At 59.1% G+C, this 20,228-nt stretch overlaps 1 protein-coding gene across 21 annotated transcripts in view; it reads right to left on the bottom strand.

Moving 5' to 3' along the window:
- Positions 1-20,228, bottom strand: part of MACF1 (microtubule actin crosslinking factor 1) — a 138,369-nt gene that overhangs the window by 92,991 nt on the left and 25,150 nt on the right. For 18 of the 21 annotated variants that reach the window (XM_039733486.1, XM_039733479.1, XM_039733488.1 and 15 more), the window contains 9 exons: positions 12,888-12,949; positions 11,834-11,923; positions 9,288-9,365; positions 7,843-7,935; positions 1,632-1,798; positions 911-1,023; positions 712-818; positions 233-352; positions 32-127 (listed from right to left, as the gene is read on the bottom strand). In XM_039733486.1, coding sequence (XP_039589420.1) covers positions 32-127; positions 233-352; positions 712-818; positions 911-1,023; positions 1,632-1,798; positions 7,843-7,935; positions 9,288-9,365; positions 11,834-11,923; positions 12,888-12,949 — 926 coding nt within the window. Of the gene's footprint in view, positions 1-31; positions 128-232; positions 353-711; positions 819-910; positions 1,024-1,631; positions 1,799-7,842; positions 7,936-9,287; positions 9,366-11,833; positions 11,924-12,887; positions 12,950-14,566; positions 14,992-18,438; positions 18,925-20,228 lie in introns of those variants that run through there. The other 3 variants (XM_039733489.1, XM_039733492.1, XM_039733495.1) reach the window with 3 other exon arrangements.

Raw genomic sequence — 20,228 nt, 5'->3', positions numbered from 1 at the left:
CCAGCCTCTGGGCAGCCATGGTGATCCTTACCTCTAGCAGTTTGTAGAGCTCCTCTATCTGTCCTTTTTCCTGCTCTTTCGCTGGGATTTCAGTTTCTTTGAAGTGTATGTACTGGTTATAAAGTGCCTGGGGTGAGAAAGGCTCATCAGGAACCACCCTGGGGAATGCCACCACCCCTCCCTCAGCACTGGACACAGGACACACTGAGGAGAGACCTTGTCCAGGACCTACCTTTAGCTCTACAGGGTTCTGGGGGAAGGATTTGTCTGACATGAGTATCGTGTGCTGCTTGATCCACGAGATGAGGGACTCCACACGGGTCTGGTACTCCAGCCACCTCGAATCCACCTCCTGTGGGGTGAGAGTGTCTTTGCAAGCACTGCTGGTGGGCAAATCCCAGAGGGAACTGAGGTGCCACAAGGGTGGATCATGTGCCAGGGCTGTGATGCCATCCCAGGTGCACAGAGGAGGAGGATCCTCCTTGCCAGCTGCTCTCTCTAAGCTCAGCTTTTTTTCCTGCACAGCCTGGGCAGTGCTGTGCCTTACAGACACCCCAGCAGGTCACAGGGCAGACACCATAACAGGTTCTTCCTCCCTATGAGCCTCTTCCCTCTGCTCACAGGGAACAAACCCTTTCCCAAACCCTACACACAACCCCCAGGTGCCTCCCAAAAGGCTGTCCCAGCCTCCCAGCCCTCAGCAGTGCTTACAATGGCGCTGATCCCTTCTCCTCCCTCGGGGACTTTGGGAAAGGCATCGTAGATTGAAGACACGTAAGTTATCACAGATTTCTCATCTGGAGAGGGAACGTCCACGTCTGGCAGGAGGGAAGCAGAAAGGCAGTGAGGAAAGGGAGTGGGAAGAGAGGCTGGCGTGTCCCTGCAGTGGTCTCATGGCCTGGGCACCCACCTTCAGCATCCAGCAGCCGTGTGACCCCCAGGCGCTCGGCGATCTCGAAGGCCTGCTCCAGGTTCTCCCGGTTACTCTGGATCTGCACCCTCTCCATGTCCACCAGATCCGGCCTGCAAGACACGCCCCAGAGTCACAACAGCACCAGGTGGCCAGGGCAGAGCATCCTGCGTGGGCACTGCTGCCAGGGGTGGCTCCCAGGGCTGCCTCCTGCCCCAGGGTGGTGGCTCCCCAAGGGCACTGGGCTGCAGGACTTCCCTGTCTCATCCCCTTAGGAAGGGGGTTCAGGCTGCAAAGAAAAAACTCTTGGTCCCAGCTGGAGAAAGAGGAATCAAGAGAGGTTTAACTGCTGCTTGGGAGACCTCCAAGATCCCTGGATAAAAGCATGGATGGAAGTGCTGCTGTTCACAGAGAGCAAAAGGGCAGCACTGCAGCACTCAAGAGTTTTAAAGCTTTTCATTTCTGCCTCTCTCCCCAACCTCATTAAGATCTTTTTTCCTGAAACCTGATATATTTTTTTGCTCATTCCAAGCATCCCCCCTCCACAGCTACCTGGCAGAAGAGAGAATTCCAGGTAAAAAAGACATTGCTCCCTGCCAGCCTCACCCACATCTCCAAGCACTGCAGCCCATCGCTGACCACAGTGGTGGGCAGAAACCCCTGGGAGATCCTCATCCCTCCTCCCACCCTCAAGACACTCCCACTGCTGCTCCCTGCCCACCTGTATCTGTGGATGAGGGCGTTGAACATCTTGCCATCGCTCCAGCAGGAGGAGAAGTTGGTGCACTTCAAGCCGATGTAACCTGCTGTCACCTTCTGTGTCCACAGCAGGAGCTTCTCCTTGGCTGACATATCCCCCAGCTCCCCACTGATGTAGATGTCAGAGATCTGCAAGGAAGCAGCACAGCCATGGGAGGATGCAGGAGCAGGGAAAGCTCCACCAGGCACATCCAGTTTCTGTGAGCTTGCCCCAGACCTGGCTACCAGAAAGGGCAGGAGGCAACTCGTGGTCACCATGGGGAGAGGGGCCCCCGTGGCCAAGGAATTTGGGAAGGGGTCACGAGACCTGCATGGTGTGGTTTGGAGATCCAAACAGGCACAGCCAGACATTTCCTAACCCCATTTCACAGGGCCACCAGGTGCTGCTTGGCCACACAGCCCAGCCCAGCTGGGACAGGAGCTGACAACTCCAAACCCCAGCTCCCAGAGCCGCTCCCTCTGCACCATCCCTGTCCCCACAGACAGGGACACACCTCACTGGGAACACAATGTCCTGGAGAGAGGAGGCCCCAGGCAGGTCCCTTCCTGCCTCTCCCTGCTCCAAACACGCCGTGCAGCCTCCTGTACCCTCACTGCCCTGCCCAGCACCCACCACCAGGAGCCCCAGCACCCTGGGACACCAGGGGCTCCTGGAATGGTCTCTGGCACCCAGCAGCACCCAGGGTGGGCAAGGAGAAGGGACCATCACCAAGATCTCGTGCTGAGGCTGCAGGTGTGGCAGGGGAGCTCCACCTGGAGCACCCTGTTGTAAAAAATACCAACTTAAGAAGCAGGAAAACACTTGGAGAGGTCTCTCCCTGACCTCCAGCCATGGAGCAGCTCCACGCTGGGGGAAAAGGGAAGGATGGGGAGAAGGATGTGACGTCCCCCCCCGTGCCTGGCGGGTGGCAGGGGGTGCTGGTGGCAGGGGGTGCTGTGACCCAGTTCCCAACAAAAGACAGCGACAGTCACGGACCCCTCAGACAGGACTGGCTGCAAATCCCAGACTGGCACGTGACAGCACGCACGTGTCCCCGCATGCCAGCATATTCCTGACTGGCACGGCTTCCTCCTCTCCAGCTCCCCAGTTAGTACAATTACCTCCCCTTAATTAAGGGGAGGACAAAGGGGAGGATGGCAGCCACTCGGATTTTCCAGGGTGCCCACAGAAAGGCAACGCGGGCTGTTTGCTCCCCAGATTCCTCCTCCCAGCAGGTGTGCCAGGACCCAGCCCTACCTACAGCCCTGAAAACACCCAAATCCCTCCTCAGAACAGCCTGAGCTGGGTGCTGGCAGCGCTGAGCTCCCGGCTGCCAGCCATCCCTTTGCAGGAAGGAGACAGGAGCTGCGGGATTATCGGATGCTGCCGGTGTAATTGGTATGCTGCAGCTCACCTCCCTCTCCAGCCTGATACGCTGCTCATCACACATCAAACTGCTCTTTGTCAGTGCTGCCACACTGCCGGAGCTGCCTTTAACCCCTCCAGCCCCGGGCTGGCTTTCCCAGGGGTGTCGGGAGCGGGCGCCTGGCAGCAGAGCTGGGGTGGATGGGATGATGGGCTGGGTGAGCAGCAGCGTGCAGGATGGGACCCTCCACGCCTGCAGGGAGCAGGGGAGGACCCACAAAGCTCCCTCTGCTCAGAACTCCTTTATTAATTACCTGATGGCACTTAATTAAGAGCGGAATGAGCCCTTCTGTGAACCCACCCACCAGCTCTGCCCCACGCGGGCTCTCCAGCAGTGCTGCCCATCCAGGAGCACCTCACAGCACCCAGATCTGACAAATCCTTTATTTTTAATCCCTGACACAGCACTGGGGCTCTCCAAGCACTGGGCCTGTTCCCTGAGAGCATCCTTGAAGGAAACACTCCCAGAGATGTGCTTATGGAGGTGCAGGGTGCGGCACCAGCTCCACCCTCCTTTCTTCACATGTCTGTGACAGGACAAAGATTTAGGGAGGCACCAGCAAGAAAAGAGAGTGGAAACTCCCAGGACTTGGCGCCAAACCCTTCCAGCATCAGTTCTGTGCATCAAGCAACTGGTGGCAGGATGCTGAAGGCCACATGGTGGCTGTGACAGTGGTCCCAGCCTGGCAAAGGCATCAGGGCCACAACCCCTTGAACCACACACTTGTCCTGGGCCATTCACAGCTTGACCAGACCCAAGAGAACCTTTGCCCACGCTGTCACCCCCAAAAGAGTGATCAGCAAACAGCAACAGGCTCCGAAACACAGCACCATCCCCTCCTGTTCCTCTCAGAGACCCCTCAGAGCAGGCAGAGCCCCCACGTCTCCACGTTCATCCTGCTGCCATTCATCCTGCACGGGCAGCAGGAAGGGGACACCCCAAATTCACACCCCGAGGGCACGAGTGACACTGGTGACAGCAGCAACCAGCCGCACCCACTGGATCCAGGGACTGCCACTCCCAGCCTGCCTGTGCCAGGAGCAGGGGACAGGACAGGTCAGTCCCCAAGGGATACTTTCCCAGCGGAGATGCTGCAGGGGAAAAGACTTCAGGAGCTTTCTTCCCCAGCATCCTGCCCCCCGTGCTCAGCACGAGGCCGCCCCTCGCCGGAACGACCATGCCCAGGAGCCACCAGGATTTGGGGTCCCCTGAGCCAGGTCCCCCCCACCCGCTCCAGAAAGGGCGCTTGTGCACACTCACACACTGACCATTGCTCCGGCTGTCCCCGAGCTCCCCCTCCAAGCCCGGCCCTGCTGGGCGAGCCTGAGGCCACCATCAGAGGGTGACACCGTGGTCGCGCCACCTCCTGCGCCCTTGGCCGGCCGGTCGCTGCCGTAGCCCGAGGAGCTCCGGGCCGCGCTGCCGCTGAGGGAGGACGGGCTGCGGGAAGCCGGCTGCCCGTGACCATCTCCCTCCCCGGCCCCAGAGGACGCCGGCAACCCCGAGCTTCTCCCCACGCCGGGGTTCTCCAGCTGATCCACCATGGGGGACGGCGTGGACAGCTCGGACACGGTGCCCGGCTCTGCTGCCGAGGAGGAGCACGCGGCGCTGGAGCTGGGATCGTCGCTGCCTCCTTTCCCCCAGGCATCCAGGGCGCTGCCGGCCTCCTGCTCCCGGCCGGGCGCTGGATCCCGGCCGGACACGGCGCTGCCGGGGGACAGGAGTGCGCGGCCATCGCTCCCCGCAGGCAGCGGCAGCAGCACGGCCCGGCAGCTGCCGCTCCTCTGCAGCTCGACCAGCCGGCTCACCGCCTTCTCGCAGTCCCTCTCGGCCGGGTTCTCCAGCAGGCGGGCGATGACGGTGGTGCCTTCCTCGCGGGATGCTCCCGCCACACCCGGCCGCTGCGGCTCCAGCAGCAGGCGCGCCTTCTGCACCTCGCCCTGGAAGCGCTCCTTCACCTGCACGATGATCCCGGGCTGCAGCGCTGCCGGATCGGGGTGCCCGCCTCGGGGCCGGCTGCCGGAGGGCTCCTCTCCTCCCTCCTGCCCAGGGGCTGCCTTCCACTTGGGCGCCTCCTCATCCTCGGCCGCCTCCAGCGCCGGCGGCTCCTCCTGCGGGGCTGCCTCCGGCATGGCTCTCCTCTTCCCTCGCCGCCTCCGTCTGAAGCGCACCCTTTTTTTGGGAGACAGCGGTGCCTTCCCCGCGGCTTTTTCCTTCTGCTCTTTAACGCAGCCCAGCGAATTCCCCATCTCCCGCTGCTCGGTGCAGCTGAGCGAGTCGCCGGCTCCCCAGTAAACCCCGAGCCGGGCTTCATGGGCTCCGCGCTCCGCCGCCTGCCCCCCGTCGCTGTCCCCTCCCGCCAGCCCTGCCGCCACCGCCGCCGCTCCAGACAGCCATCTTACAGCCTGGGCGCTGCGAGAAGACAAATTCAAAGCATCTCACTGCAGTTCAGAAATCACTTGACCTAAAAGCAGAGGGAGCGGGGATTGGCTGCGGCGTCCTTCTCTCCGAATATGAGGTAATTGGAGCACGGCCCTTGCCAGCACAAACAGGGGGCAGGAATCAGGCAGGGGAGTGGGAGAGGGTGGGGAAGACGGGGATACAACACAAAACCTAAGGAAGGTTGGCAAAGGTAGAATAAAGGAAGGGGTGGGAGAGAAATGGGAAGGGAAAAAAAAAAAAAGCAAGCAGGGAGGAGTCAGAGTGACTCTGCATGCTCGCCAGCCGGCTCCGCAGGGCTGCTTCTCTCCAGTTCAGAAGGTTTGCTCCTTAATTCTTCATTCCGGGAGCCCCAAAAGCCCAGTGTGCCCACGCTGCTGCCAGGCTCACCCAGCGTGGGGCACAGATGGGCACAGAGGTGCCCTGGGGACCCAGCATCACTCCAGGGAGCTGCGGCTGGAGGGTCCCAGCAGGAACGGGAGTGATGCTGCCCAGCCCAGACCGGCCCCAGTCCTGCCCCTCTCCTGTGGCTCCTGCCCCAAACGCCTCCCAGGGCAGGGGTTTGAGGAGCATGGAGCACCCCAACTCTGCCCGGCAGCTCAGAGGGAGCAGGGTAGGGTAACACGCACCAAAAGTGGGGGTGAGACAAAAACTGGGGAGTAGGGGGCATAAAGATGGGGGACTGAGCTCAGCCCCAGGAAGCAGGGAAGCATTCAATGAGGAAATGCTCAACGAGGAAACGCTCAACAGAGAGCAATCCAGAAGATGACTAAGGGAAACCAGTGACCACAAGAGCTCCCAGGGCATGGGGAACAGCCCCCATGGCACCGGGGCAGCCCCTCATCTTCATCACGCCAGCGCTGGCAGAGCCTGAGCTCCACACCAGCACCATCCCACCCCAAACCTCTCCCGGGGCTCTCCCTGCCCCCAGGCAGCAGCACTGGGACACTAAGGGGGATTAAGAGGTTCACAATGGAGCTACAACCCCATAAAAAATCCCGTTAGTGCAGGACGGGCAGGCTCACCCGGCTCCTGTGTCACCCACACCAGGGTGGCAGTGTCCCCTCCCAGCCAAGCACGGAGGGCACCCAGGACCTCCTGATGTCCCTCTCCTGCCACAGAGGATGCACCAGGGCCGGGTGACCACAAGGACAGCAGGGACAAGGTGCCACAGGCAGGGCCCCACGAGATGACAGTGACTCATCAGCATCCAGAGCCTGCCGAGCCTCGTCAGCAGCCTCACACCCAGCCCAGCCCCGTGCTGCCCCCAGAGCCTCTCCCTGAGGCACTGCCCATCCTCCAAAATACACCATTTTCCAGTGCAATCTGCCTTAAAGGTCTCAAAGGCAGCAGGGATAAGGCAGGGAGCTGGGGTACAGCAGATCCCAAAGGCTCAAACCACAGAGCTGCTGACAGCAGCACTGCCCAACAAACCCAAATGCCAGCTCACTGATGGCCACATGTCACCCCCCTGAAGCCATCAGAGCTGCAATTGGACAATATGAAGTTACTAAAGACCCAAAACTCGCTTTTCCAACAGCATCTCTAGGACACAATTGCTGGACACATTCAGCAGCCTCACACCCAGCCCAGCCCCGTGCTGCCCCCAGAGCCTCTCCCTGAGGCACTGCCCATCCTCCAAAAAACACCATTTTCCAGTGCAATCTGCCTTAAGAGTCTCAAAGCCAGCACGAGTCCTGTCTGGAGGAGGCCAGCAGGGGTGAGGCAGGGAGCTGGGTACAGCAGATCCCACAGGCTCATTCCCACTGAGCTGATGCCACACGGCCAACGAGCTGCTGACAGCAGCTCAGCTCACTGACGGCCACACATCACCACCCCTGAAGCCATCAGAGCTGCAATTGGATAATTTAAAGCTACTAAAGACCCAAAACTCGCTTTTCCAACAGCATCTCTAGCACACAATTGCCGGAGACAGTCCCAGGTCAGGGCACTTCTCCCACCCCTGTGCTGTCACCCAGCTGACACATTCCACGCCAGTGAAAAGTCCTGTGGCTGCACTGACCACCCAAAGGGCCAGGAGTGCCTTGGGATAACAGCCTGTGGCCCCTTCCAAATTTGCTCTTCTCCTCCAGAGTGTCCAGCTGAGCAAACAGCCACGGCACACAACCCATCATTAACGATTTCATTATGCAGATGATGAGGGGAGGCTGTTGCTGTCCTCCCAGCGTGGTCTCCATGACACTGCCACGAACCTCCAGACCCATCCATGGGCTGACATCACCATGGAAAATGCAGAAAACAAGGGTTCCACTGCCCCGGAGAGACAACGCGCTCCCGACGCCCCGGCAGGAAAATCCCATGTCCTACCTGGAAGTGGAGGATGATGGTCCAGATGAGCCCCAGGGTGAGCTTGGGGTTGCCATCTGTGATGTCATCGTTGCGGATGTTCACCAGTTTCACCTGGAGAAAAGGCAAACAGGGTTAAAGTTTCCCATCAGCCTCACCCCAGGAGCAGGGGGACACGGCCCCCACCACGCTGTCTCCAGGGCCACCCCGGGCACACAGGAAGATCCCAGTGCTTCCCAAAGAGGCAGAGATGCCACCTCATCTCCTGGCCTGGGGAGGATTTTTCCATGTTTCCAGCACTCTCCATGCTAAAGTGCTTTCCCAGCACTTAATGGCTTTACTTCAGCTCCCAGAGCAGCATCCCTGAAGCCCCGAGCACTGGTGCATAACTGAACAGCTACAGACCACAGAGAGCAGGCAAAAAGGGGATGACCAAGCTTTAACTCCAGCCTGGGCTCAAAACCAAGCTCTGCTGAAGGCAGGAACACCCTCACTGCTCCCCTGGGGGAGTCCCCTCTCCCCAGCTCTCCACAGGACACCACAGATCATTCCCAGGCAGGGGGGTCTGGGGTAAGACACCCCAGCAAGGCCACCACACTTCAAAGGAAAAAGCTGTTTCATCCAAGTGGAGAAACAAGTTCCCCAGAGCCCTTGGCAAAATGTCTCTATCAAGGAGCTGAGGAGGAGGGGGGCTGGAAGCAGCTCACCCTCTCTGGAGTAAGGAATGTGCTCAAATTTATTCCATGCCCTCAGGCCGGCAGCGCGGGAGAAAAGTCTCTGCTTCAGCATGAACTGGTACCATTTATCATCATCATCATCATCACCTTGGCATATCTGGGAGCATCACAGTGGGGAGAACCTGACCCAACAGGCAGAACAGGACACCCAGCCCCTGGGGCTGGGGGGGCTCCACCTGCAGAGCCAGCAAGTCTCGGGATGCATCCCATTGCCCCGGGCAGGACCTGCCCAGGGCTGTGCAGCTCCCAGAAACCTGCTGGAGAGAGCCTGTCCTCCAAAAACCGGGGGATAACAAGTCCATGCTGCTATGCAGAGGGGTGATGCCACACAGTGCCAGCCCCGAGGTCAAGGCTGTGTGGGCTGGGCAGAGCCAGCTGCCACATCTCCCCCAGAGTTGGTGTGAAGGCACAGACGTGGCACAGCCGCCCATCCCCACAGCAGGGATCTGCCAGGGAGCCCCAAAGGAGCCTTTTTGGGGTACAGGAGTGCCATTTGCCAGCCCCTTCTCAGAGCTGGGGTCAGGTTCCTTTTTCACAGTGGTTTTTGTGTGCAGGGGGGGTTTGCAGAGGCACGACACCCACAGGGAAAATCCCCCTGCAATCCACCCTCCACCAGAGACGGGCACTCCCCAGCACAGGCTGCTTCTCCACTCCTTCCAAAGCCTCAGACAAGACAAAGAATGCACAGAACCACCCAGCTCTGCTGGATGAGCTTTCCTCAGCCCTTACCTGTCGCTGCTTCAGGAAATCCAGGGCAATCTGCACATTCTGCAGGCGGTGGAAGCGCATCCGCCCCTTCTCACGTGGCTGCAAGACACAGGCAGCAGTTTTAGGTCAGCTCGTGGGGCTGGGCTGGGCTGGCAGCACCCCACATGCACAGTGACACCCCTGGGAGCTGTCAGCATGCTGCTGTGACCCCCCTGTGCCCCCACACGTCCTGCTCTACCCTGTTCTGGAGTAAATAAGGTCATTGCTATGCACAGTCCTGATGGAAGAAGGTTACAGTGCCCTGCTGGGAGATGGAGGTGGGAAGGTGCTGAGCTCCAGACCTCTGCTGAGGCCCTGAAGGTTTGTGTCCAGGCCTGGCTCAACCTCTGAGATCCCAGGGCAGGACCTTGCCCAGCTCATGGACAGCCAGACACGCTGGGAAGAAGGCTCAGCAAAGAGGATTCAAACAGCTCCAAGGGTCCAGGTGGAAGCAGAGGCAGGACAGGGGGACTCAGGACAGGGGGACTCAGGACAGGGGGACTCAGGACTGCAGGTCCCCACTGATGGCAGAGGAACCCTGAGCTCAGCACCAGCCCCTCCAGCTGTCCCCACACATGGCAGGGGCTGCTGCTCCAGGTACCTCTGAACCCCTTGGGAGGGGGCACATGAGACACCCTGAGCCTTGCCCATCTCTGCTGAAGCTGAGGGATTTCCAGAGGTTTCCATCAGCCAGGGAAAGGGGATGGGAAGCTTTGAATCAGCAGGAGAGGGAGGAGTGGCACCCAAAGCCAAATGCCAGCCTCAAGATGAGGAATCACCAGGGTGTTCATGGAGTCACAGGAGCTTTGGGTTGGAAAGGACCCTAAAGACCATCTCATTCCAACCATGGTGGGGGGACACACCCCACAGCCACGTTCTGAACCGCTGGGACACCCCGAGTGCCCTGAGTCACCTTCCTTTTCCAGCCTGAAGGGAAAGAGCTGTCCCAGCAAGGAAGAGCTGTCGTTCCAAGGGGAAATTCTCCCCTGCAAGGGAAAAATTCCAGGGCTGCAGGGAGCATCAGGAAGGTGCTACAGCCTGCTCCAGGGAGGTGACACTGCACAAGGGCATTGTCACCCCGAGCACAGGGGCTGAAAGACACACCTGGGCACATTCTGGGGTCTGAGCCTCCCCTGTGCTGTGCTGTGCTCACTCCCACCCCCGGTCCCATGCAGGACCCCAGAAGGTGCCAGTGCCTGAGCCTGTCCATGCAGTGCCAGGTGTGCAGCCCTCACACAGTGCAGGACCTGTCCCTGTCCCCTCCCGGCCTGTGGAGGGGACACATGCTGTCACACGGGGTGGTGGCATGTCCTGCCTGACCCTGCAGTGCTCACACAGACAATCCAGAGCCCAGAACAGAGCCTGAGTGCTCACAAACACAATGCACAGCCTGGGAGCACAGCCCTGCTCCAGAGCACCCCGGGCTGGGTTTTATCCCCAACCCTCTGGGATGGCACTGGATGATCTGGTGGCACTGCCAGGGAGCTGCTGTGGTCTGGGCAGGCCCGACCTACTTCTTCATCATCATCATCTTCCTCCTCCTCGCTGCTTGCACGGCACCAGGCTGGTGCTGTCACCAGGCGAAGGCTCCAATGAGCTGGTGGCTCTACGGGCTGAGGAGGATGGGGAGGGTGGCACGGCAGGGACACAGAATGGAAACCAAAGTGTGACACCCAGGCACGAGGAGAAACGGAAATAAAATAAAACAAAATAAAATAAAATAAAATAAAATAAAATAAAATAAAATAAAAAAAGACAGCAACAGCACAGGGTGAAGGTGGCTGGGTCTCCAGCACGCCCTGGGTTCCAACATTGGAATTTCCTCCTGATTTTGGAAGCTGAGGAGCAGGAAGCTGTCTGGATCACAAGTGGAGTGATCCAAGTTTTCAGCCCCCACAAAATCCGAGGGTACGGAGGGACGTAGGAGATCTTTGCCCAGATCCTATTTTTGGGAGAAACTAAAATAATTCCTGCTGTGCTACGGCAATTGGGATCTTCCCAGAGCTGAGGGAATGTGTCAGTCAGAGAGGGAAGAGGAGGAGGAGGAGGAGGAAGGAGGGGGAGCTCTACGATGCTCCAGTGACTGCTACAAACCCAGGAGCTGAGCATGAGGCAGGAGTGTCACATGTGAGATAAACTGCTGGGCACGCTGCCACAGCAGCAGCTTTTGGTCAAATTCTGCTGTTATCCATGATTTTAAATATGGAGCCACATCTGGAAGGTGAAGGTGTGTAAAAACTTGGCAAGAAGAGGGCTTTACCCAAGGCACCACCACCAGGTGAGAGACCAGCCGGGGGAACGGGGGTTTGAGTCAAAGTAAATAAATAAAAATACAGAGGTAAATATAATAATAATAATAATAATAATAATAATAATAATAATAATAATAATCAATGACAGACATTTGAAACTGAAACCATGGGGTGAGAAAAGACAGCTGATTGATGGCTGGGGGTGAAGGGGAGCAGGGAGAGGATGGAGGGGGTTTAGGGGGACTCCAGAATCCCTGCCCAGCCCTGGGGACTCACCAGCTTCACTCCTGACAGCACTTCCAGGAGGGAGATGAGGTTGTGACCATCTCTCAGGTCTTCATAGAGGTCATTGATGTGCTTGCGCACCTGGGGAGGAGAAAAGCCAGCAGTGATGCCAAAATCATCACCAGGGACAGCAAAATCATCACCAGGAGAAGCAGCCTCCCCCTTCCCAAACGGCCTGGCAGAAGCTGCTGCCAATTTCACCCACAAAATCCAACTGTGACACCACCTGCAGCCCAGGTAACCCCCGGCACTGCAGCAAGGGCAGCCCTTCCTGAATTTAACTTCTCACATTCCCCACAGCACCTCCCCAAGCACAGCTCCCACCTGGCCCTTTCCATGGGCACCACGTGCAGCCTCTCTGCCCCAAACACCCAGAGCTTGTCCTGGGGTTTCACCCCCTTGGGAATCCCTGGATGTTTTCCCCCGGCAGCCTCAAGATTTTTCTCTGTTTTTCCCTCCTCTGTAAGGTTTAGGAAGCAGCCAAAAGCTTGGCACAGAGCTTTGCAAAGCTGGCAGGAAAACACAGCTGGGACACCTAGTGCTCAAACCATTTTTTTTCCTCCTTTTTTTTTTTGGCAAATGCAGAATTAATTAAAACCCACCCAGCATTAACCAAGAAAGCAGGAGGCACCTCGTGGTGCCGTGTTAATCCTGCTTAACAAACTTTGGATCTTGTCTCCACGCTGGAGCATCCTTCAAAGGACAAAAATGCCTCTTTTTCCTGGCAAGGGGGTGAGAGGGGGGATTCAGGATGCCCTCCTTTCCCCCAGGATGCACAAACCTCGTGTGAAGCAAGGATCAGGTGCCCAGGAGGGCAAGGCAATAAAAGGGCTGTGTGGTGATGCTACAGTGCCCTCCAAAGGCTCCAGCACATTTCCAGCACAACCTGCTCTGCTCTGACTCATATGAACACTCAAAAGAAACAGTCCTGGCATAAAAGACAACTTAAAAACCCTTAAAAAGGCATTTATCTGCCAGTCCTGAGCTGCAGCAGACAGAGAGCTGGTCATTTCAGCGGCTTTATAGCAAAATCCGTGACTCTTACCTTCATCAAGTGTTTATTGACCCATTTAGTGAAGGTTTTCTTTTGGACTCTGTCCCGTTCATCTGTCAAAAGGAGACAAAGGCAGCTCTTGGTCAGTGGTTCTCATGCAGAAACTCAAACGACTTTGAAATGAGGGGAAGAGACAGAGGGATCGCCGGCGGTGCCAGCGGATCCCGGGCGGGCACCGGGAACACAGGCAGCTTATTCAGGGAATGCTGCGGGATGGGGCTGCTCACGAGGCTCCAGCACACCCCCCGGGCAGGGAAATGCCAGTCAGAACAAAACACACCTTTTTTTTCCTGCTGAGAGTAAGGATATTTAGCGAAAGCAGCGCGGATGACTGGGATAGGTACAACCGGCAGCACCAGAATTCACCCTCCCTGTGCCTCCCCACCTCCCCCAGAGGCAGCACAGGGGGGTTGCCCAATTTCAGGAGGGTGTCCCCCTCCCCTGCCCACTCCTGGAAGGCTTCAGGGTGTTACATAAACCCCCAGATGTCCCGTAACAGGTCCTGGCCGGGCACAGCAATTAGCAGCTTATTCTGTCCCTGTATTTTTGGTTCATTGGATTGGCAGGATTTAATGTTTATTTCTGTCCCACAGCTCAGCCCTGGCCGGACACTGGGAGCTCTGAGTGCTGCCAGGACAGGGTGGCAGTGTGGGTGCCATCCCCAGGGGGTCCCAGTCCCCAGGGGTGGCAGGGGGACGGGATGGGGGATTTGTGGTGACACCAAACGGAGATGAGGGAGCTCTAGGCAGGCTTTTTGCTCCGTGAAAAAAATAATACCAGAGGAAAAGCACAGGCAAACAGGTGAAAGGAGATGGTCCCACAGGGCAGGGGGGTCCCACTCAGCTCCCCAGGCAGTGAGGGGGGCTCAGGGCAGCCCTGTGTCCAGCAGGATTTAACAACATCACCTTGGAGCACAGAGGGATCCCCAGCACCAACCCACGGCACGGCATCTCCAGCCCAGAGGACCCCATGGATATTTCAGGAAAGGATAAGACCTGCCCACCCAAACACAGCTCTGACATCAGGGTCTACCAGGCAGCAGCACCCCTCACTCTGATTTTAAGTCAAAAATCGAGAAAAAGGGAAAATCCAGCATCTCCCAGGCCAAGCTCCCCAGGACAGCCCCAGAAGCCCCTCCTGGGATGGGGGGGTCACTGGGGGTCCCTGCACAGCCCCAGGGACCCTCAGGAAAACCTCATGATGTCTCCATCCACGCAGCCTGGAAAGCACCACCCAACGTTCTTCCTCTTCCTCACCCACCCTGCGGCTTCCCCCTCCGAGACACGTGGCACAGGGTGGCACAAGGCACAGGGTGACACAAGGCACAGGGTGGCACAAGGCACGGGGGGACACAAGGCACGGGGGGACACAAGGCACGGGGGGACACAAGGCACAGGGCCACACAAGTGCCACCTCCCCGTGCCCCACTCCATCCCCTGGCCACCGAAAGGAGCCAGGTGCCAAAACCCACCCGTAGACTGAGCCACATCCCCCCTCACTCCCCATCCCACCCGGCTGCAGCCTTGGCACGGCCTCCAGGAGCCCCGGAGCTGCCCCTGTGTCGCTCCCCCTCATTTCTGGAAGGATGTTCCTTCAGCAGCCCCCTCCGGAGCCGCAGAGCCGCGTCCCTTCCCAGCTCCGGGGCGCAGCAGCCGTGTCCCGGTACTGACCGATGCAGCACATCCTGCACACCAGGCAGGCGCTGAGCCGCCTCTTGTCCCGGGACAGAATCCGCCTCTCCATGGCCCCAGCCCGGCCACCTGCCCGAGGCTCTCGAGGCTCGCTCCGGCCGAGCGGGGCCCGGCGGGTGCGGACGGATGCGGGATGAGTTCTGTGCCCTGAGTTCTGTGCTCCGTGCTCCGTGCTCCGTGCCACAGCTCCTCCCACAGAGCCGCTTCCTAGCCGCGGTGTCCCCGGCGAGGCGCGCAGCGGCCGCTCCCCCTCCGCGGCATCACCGCCGACCTCTCACCGCTGCCGGCTCCGCCAAACCCTCCCCGGCCCGGCGGAGCGGTCCGGAACTCTCCCGGCAGCCAAGGAGCTGCTGCTCCCCCGGCACGCTGGGATGGAGCGGTGCCGAGCGCGGCTCCGCAGCCCCGAGCCCGGCGGGAGCGGGATGCTGGTCCCGCAGAGCTGCTCCCGCACAGCCGGGACCAGCCTTGTTTTTCCTCCTCTCGCTTCCCAGGGACAATGCCGGGCTGTTCCCCGCCGCCCCGGCCGTGTCCCGGTCCCAGCGCCGGAGCGGGGACGCGGCCCCGCTCGGAACGCGGGCAGATAACGGGGCCGCCTTATCACCGCCTCCCTTCCTCTACTCTAAATATAACCCCGCACCCCTCTGCCGGCTGCTGCCCCGGCCTGGAGGGCAGCAGGAGCAGCGGTCCTGCCTCGGGGAGGTGGGAGCGCGGCCCCGAGCACGGCACGGGGACAGAGAGATGTCACCATGGATGGCACCGGGGACAGTCGGCAGCCAGCCGTGCCCGCAGCCCCAAGGCTCCTCCACGACATCCCTCTTCCCATGTCGTTCCTCCGTTTTTTGGGGTTTTTTGCCCTGGCTCACCTCCTTCGGGTGGTTCCCGGGCTCTAACCAGATGAAACCTCCCCAGCCCCGGGCCCGTGCTATCAGCTGAGCTAATAATAATGCTGGTTACTGCTTACTAACAATATTAAGGCATTGCAAGCTTATCTCTGCCCAGCTAATCTTTACCAGAGTCACCCTGACAAGTAACTTGTTGCAATCCCCCCACCCCATGCTCGTCCTCTCCCTGGTCTAGCAGAGGTTTGCTGGCCCCAGCCACCAAAAACCACCTTGTCACCAGCCAGGGACATTCAGCAGAGGCACAGCAGGCAGGTGGGGCAGGGACAGAGGGAAGATTGTGGGGAAAAGGAAAGGAAAATCTGTCCCACTCCAAAGACAAGCTAGTGGCAGGAAAAGGGAGAGCAGAGCCTCGGCTCCCTCACACACAGGGCATGGAGAAGGGCTGGTGGCAGTGACACAGGGAGCATCAGCAGCAAACAGAGAGCAGGAACAGGATCACACGTGCTTTAATTCCCACCCCATTCCCTCTTCTGACATTGCTTATCAGAGCTCAGCTCACTGCATCCCCAAAAATGGGGATCCCAAAGGAACGGGGACACTGTGGCACAAATCCCCCACAGAGCCTCGAGGGGCACTGGTGGCTGCTCAAGGGGAAGGTGAGGCCTGGGGGTTTTCCTTTGATCTTGAAAGGAAACAGGGAAAACCATCCTGCCCCACAGCTGCTGAGGCATGGGCTGAGCACAGAAAGAAAAACTCCCACTCCCCACCCTGCTGGACCTCAGCATCCCCAGGCACTTTCCATCGTCACGGGGGTGGCTCCCACAGGTGCTGGGTGCCAGAGAGTCCCCCCAGCACCACCACAACGCCCTGCACAGACAATTCCCTCCCCATCTGCCTGCAGCAGCCTCTGTGCTGGCTACCCCAACACGTCCGGCCAGGAGCTGCTGCTCCCCCCTGATCTCTCCTCCACCATCACCAGCCTTGCTCGCTGTCACACTCCATCCCCGTGTGCCTCCTCCTGCCCCAGGCTGCTGCCAGAGTCCAGCCCCAGCCCCAGGAACCAGCAGGATAAAAGGTGCCTGGCCAGGCAGCATCCCCAATCCCAACCCTGCCTCGGCACCCTCCATCCCACCGACACCCGGTGCCCCCTGGCACGGCCCTTTGCCATCCTTGGGAGGGAACCAGGGGGTTTGTGCTGCCCACCAGCTCCTGGAATAAAGTTGGGAAGTGGCTCCCAAACTTCCTCCTGCTGTTAAACCCAAAGGAGTACAGGAGACATCAGACAGGGCACTGATCTCACAGAGATCTCCAGGATCTCTCCAAGCCCACGCCCAGTGTGAAAGTGGGATTAAAAAAGAGCCAACCATGGCCTAAAGGAGGGGTTGGTTACTTTAAAAAGCCAAAACTCCAAGTTTTTAAGCACTGAAACCCAGAGTTTTCCCTTCAAAACAAGCAAAGAATGAGAATGTGCAGGGGGCTTTTTGAACCTGGCACTTTTGACAGGGGGGATATGCAAAAAAATCTGGCTGGCTGAGGAGCACAAGGTATTTAAAACATGCTGGCTGCCAACTTGAGAGCTGACATAATCCATCATGACAACAGAGCCAACAGGGCAGGATTTACAGACAGAGCCTTTCACCCGGGGAGAGGAAACGGAGCCTGATTCAGCCTGGAAGAATGCACAAGAGATACCTGTGGTGGAAAAGTATCCAACACCCAGATATTTAATGAGGGAGACACCCGAGATGTGGTGATGCAAAGGAGAGCAGGGCAGATGCTCAGCAGAGCTGGCTGAGCGTCACAGAGCAAAAAACCTGCTGCAGAATGATCCTGGTCTTCCAGGATTGGGCTTTACCTGCCCTTTTCTGGGAAAAAGCAGTGAAAAAAAAAGGCTTTGGATATACTTGCTGCTTGCAACACTGACTGCAGGATTTTTTAAAAAAGGGGTGGATTTGAGGGTGGGGGGAACATCCCTCCAAGCAGGGTGAAGCAGCAGGTCAGCATGGGGAAGAGATAATTGGGAAGCTTCCAAAAGGCCCCCAAATGGAGCCAAGAACACCCTGGACAACACTGCCCAGCCATGGAGATTCAGTAAGTGGGCAGGTCAGCAGGAGGAACTGCAGCGAGGCTGGGCTCAGTGGGTGACAGGGTGCATTCTGCATGGCATTTGTGCAACTCCCTCTCGGCCTCCCTCTCCTCCAGTAGCTCAGAGGGAGAAAGGAAGAAGCGGATCCCAAAGCAGCGTCCAGGGAAAAGTCTGCGCGCGCTGCTCAGTCCCGCCCCTTTGCATGGAAAAAGGGAAAGAAAAGAGGGAATCGGTCACGGAGCAGGGAAAGGGCCCCATGCCGAGGCACCGGCGAGAACAAGCACGGCTGGAAAGAAAGAGAGCGAGGAATCAAAACAAACAAATCCCAGGGGGAAGAGGTCGGGCCGGGGAAGGCGTTACGGAGCCCTGGTCTGGGGCTGGAGCTATCCCACACCCCTGTAACGAATCCTTGCCCTCCTTGAGCAGTCATGTGCGGGCCCTATTTTGGGAAACTGAGGCAGGGTCAGCCCCAGCTGCCTGGAGAGGCCGTGCCAGCTCCGGGAGAAGCTCCCGGGGCTGTGTCTCGCCGGTGCTGGGAGCTGACGGAGACGCCGCTGTCACGGACAGGGGTGGGAGCCACCGGGGCACAAGAGAAGGCAGAACCCCAGCCACGTGTCCTGAGAGTGTGCCAGACAAAAAGCAGCCTCATCCCCCTTCATCCCACCCGCCCCCAGCCCCACACAGGCCGGGAATGGGTGCTGGGGCCAAATTCAAGCTCTCAAACCTCTGTCCCCCTCCTCATTTGGGTTCAGAGCCCACTGGGCACTCCCCGTTGTTGCCGTGTCCTCCTCCCTCCTCCCCAGAGCCACGCCTGTCCCTGTCCCTGCCACGGCTCCTGGGGAGGGACAACAAGCCGTGCCCCGGTCCTGCCGGCCATCTTAGCGCTCCGTGCCCCCCCGGCACCCCCACAATCCCTGCCCTACCTTCCCTGCTCCGGCTCCTCCAGTACAGGACGCCGGCGATGCCCAGGACGTGGCTCAGGACAAAGGCAGCGGGTGGCAGATAGGAGCTCTCGGAGAGAGGCATCGCTTCCTATTCCCGGCCCTTCATCCCAAGCCTGGCTCCGACTTTCCTTCTCCTGCTGGAGCCCGGCATTGCCGGGAGGGTGAGGGGATGGATGGATGGACAGACGGATGGATGGGGGCTGAGCCGCTGCCTGCAGAAACTTCCAAAACTTCCTGCGTGCGCCTCTGCCCGCAGCTGGCCGCGTCCTGCGGCGTCCCCGGAGCTGGCAGGGCTTGGGGACTGGGAGATTTGGGAGCTCCAAGAGGGGGCGGGTAAAGGGAGAAAAGCGAGCGTCAGGCCGCCTCAAACATCTTTCCTCGGAGCTCTCGCGGCCAAACTTCGTCCTCCTTTCCCCCCCCCTCCTTCCCTTCCCCGCTTGGTGGGGAGAGACGTCATCTCCTCAATATCCATTCCCAGCCCCGCCGGGAAGGAGCCGCAGCCCAGGGGATATCGGCGGCGGCAGCTGCCGGGGAGGCACGGCCACAACGTCCCCGAACTCACGGGGGGGTTTGGGACAGGCAGAAAAGCTCAGTGTCACCCTCCCGCCGACGGGTGACAGTCAGCAGCGTCCCCTGCCAGCAGGCAGCCGGAGGTGCCAAGGAGGCAGCGCTTCCAGGGGCTCCCGGGGTACTCGGGATGGAGCCAGCAGTGCCTGCCCGCAGGAAACTGCCCAGCAAGGGGCTGAAAGCAACAGTGACAAAATTTGGCCTTCTGGGTGTTGAGGACCACAAGCATATCCCCATCACCCTCCCTGGATGCTCTAATAATGTAAGGTCACCCCACTGTGAGGAAACACCCCAAAAGACGCTCCAAGACCAGAGCTTTGTGCACCTCCCCACCCTTCCCGTGGCTGGGTGTCCTGCCTGCCCCCAGCACTGCAGACCGTGCAGCCCAGCCCCGTTTACTAACGGTTTGCACCGTGGTGTTGGGTGTTACTCGGGGTTTCGGTTCTGTTCGGAAACGCTTCCGCTGCCGGCGGTGCCAGGAACGGCGCGGGGAAACCGAGAGCAGCCCGGCCCCTCCGCCCTCGTAACCACAAGGCAACGGGCTGGGGGGCTCCCACAAAGCCTGGATTGATCCCACAGCCCTCACAGCACTGCCGGCTCCAGGGGAGAAAGCGGCTCTTGGACAGAGGTTGCAGGGAATTAAAGGCGCGTTTCTCGCTGGTTCTGTCTCGCCAGGGCTCAGACAAGAGGGGGTTGTTCTGCTGGGGCTCAGGGGAGCTGCTCAGGTGAGGGGGGCACAGAGCAGAGCTGCAGAGCATCAGCCTGGCTCAGGATTTACTGGTGGGAGAGGCAGGAATCCCAGCTCAGGATTTACTGACCAGGAGATGCAGCATCAGATGCCATCGCACAACTCCTGCTCCACACTTGGGAAACCCCAGGATTTCATCCAGGTGCAAACAGAAATTTATGTTATGTTTACAACCCCGAGCAGTTCCCCAAACCCAACAGCCACCAGCTAGTCAGGCACACAAAGAAAACCATATCAAGCAAAACCTGATAGACCCAAACAGTGTCTGAAACATTCCAAAGCCTGGCACAGGGTGCCCAGAGCAGCTGTGGCTGCCCCTGGATCCCTGGCAGTGTCCAAGGCCAGGCTGGACAGGGCTTGGAGCAGCCTGGGATGGTGGAAGGTGTCCCTGCCCATGGCAGGGGGGATGGAATGAGATGATCTTTAAGGTCCTTCCATCCAGCCATCCCATGAT

The sequence above is a fragment of the Passer montanus genome, unplaced genomic scaffold (assembly GCF_014805655.1).
Source record: "Passer montanus isolate IOZ18808 unplaced genomic scaffold, ASM1480565v1 scaffold89, whole genome shotgun sequence".
NCBI lineage: Eukaryota > Metazoa > Chordata > Aves > Passeriformes > Passeridae > Passer > Passer montanus.
This window is presented reverse-complemented; position numbering and strand designations above follow the sequence as displayed.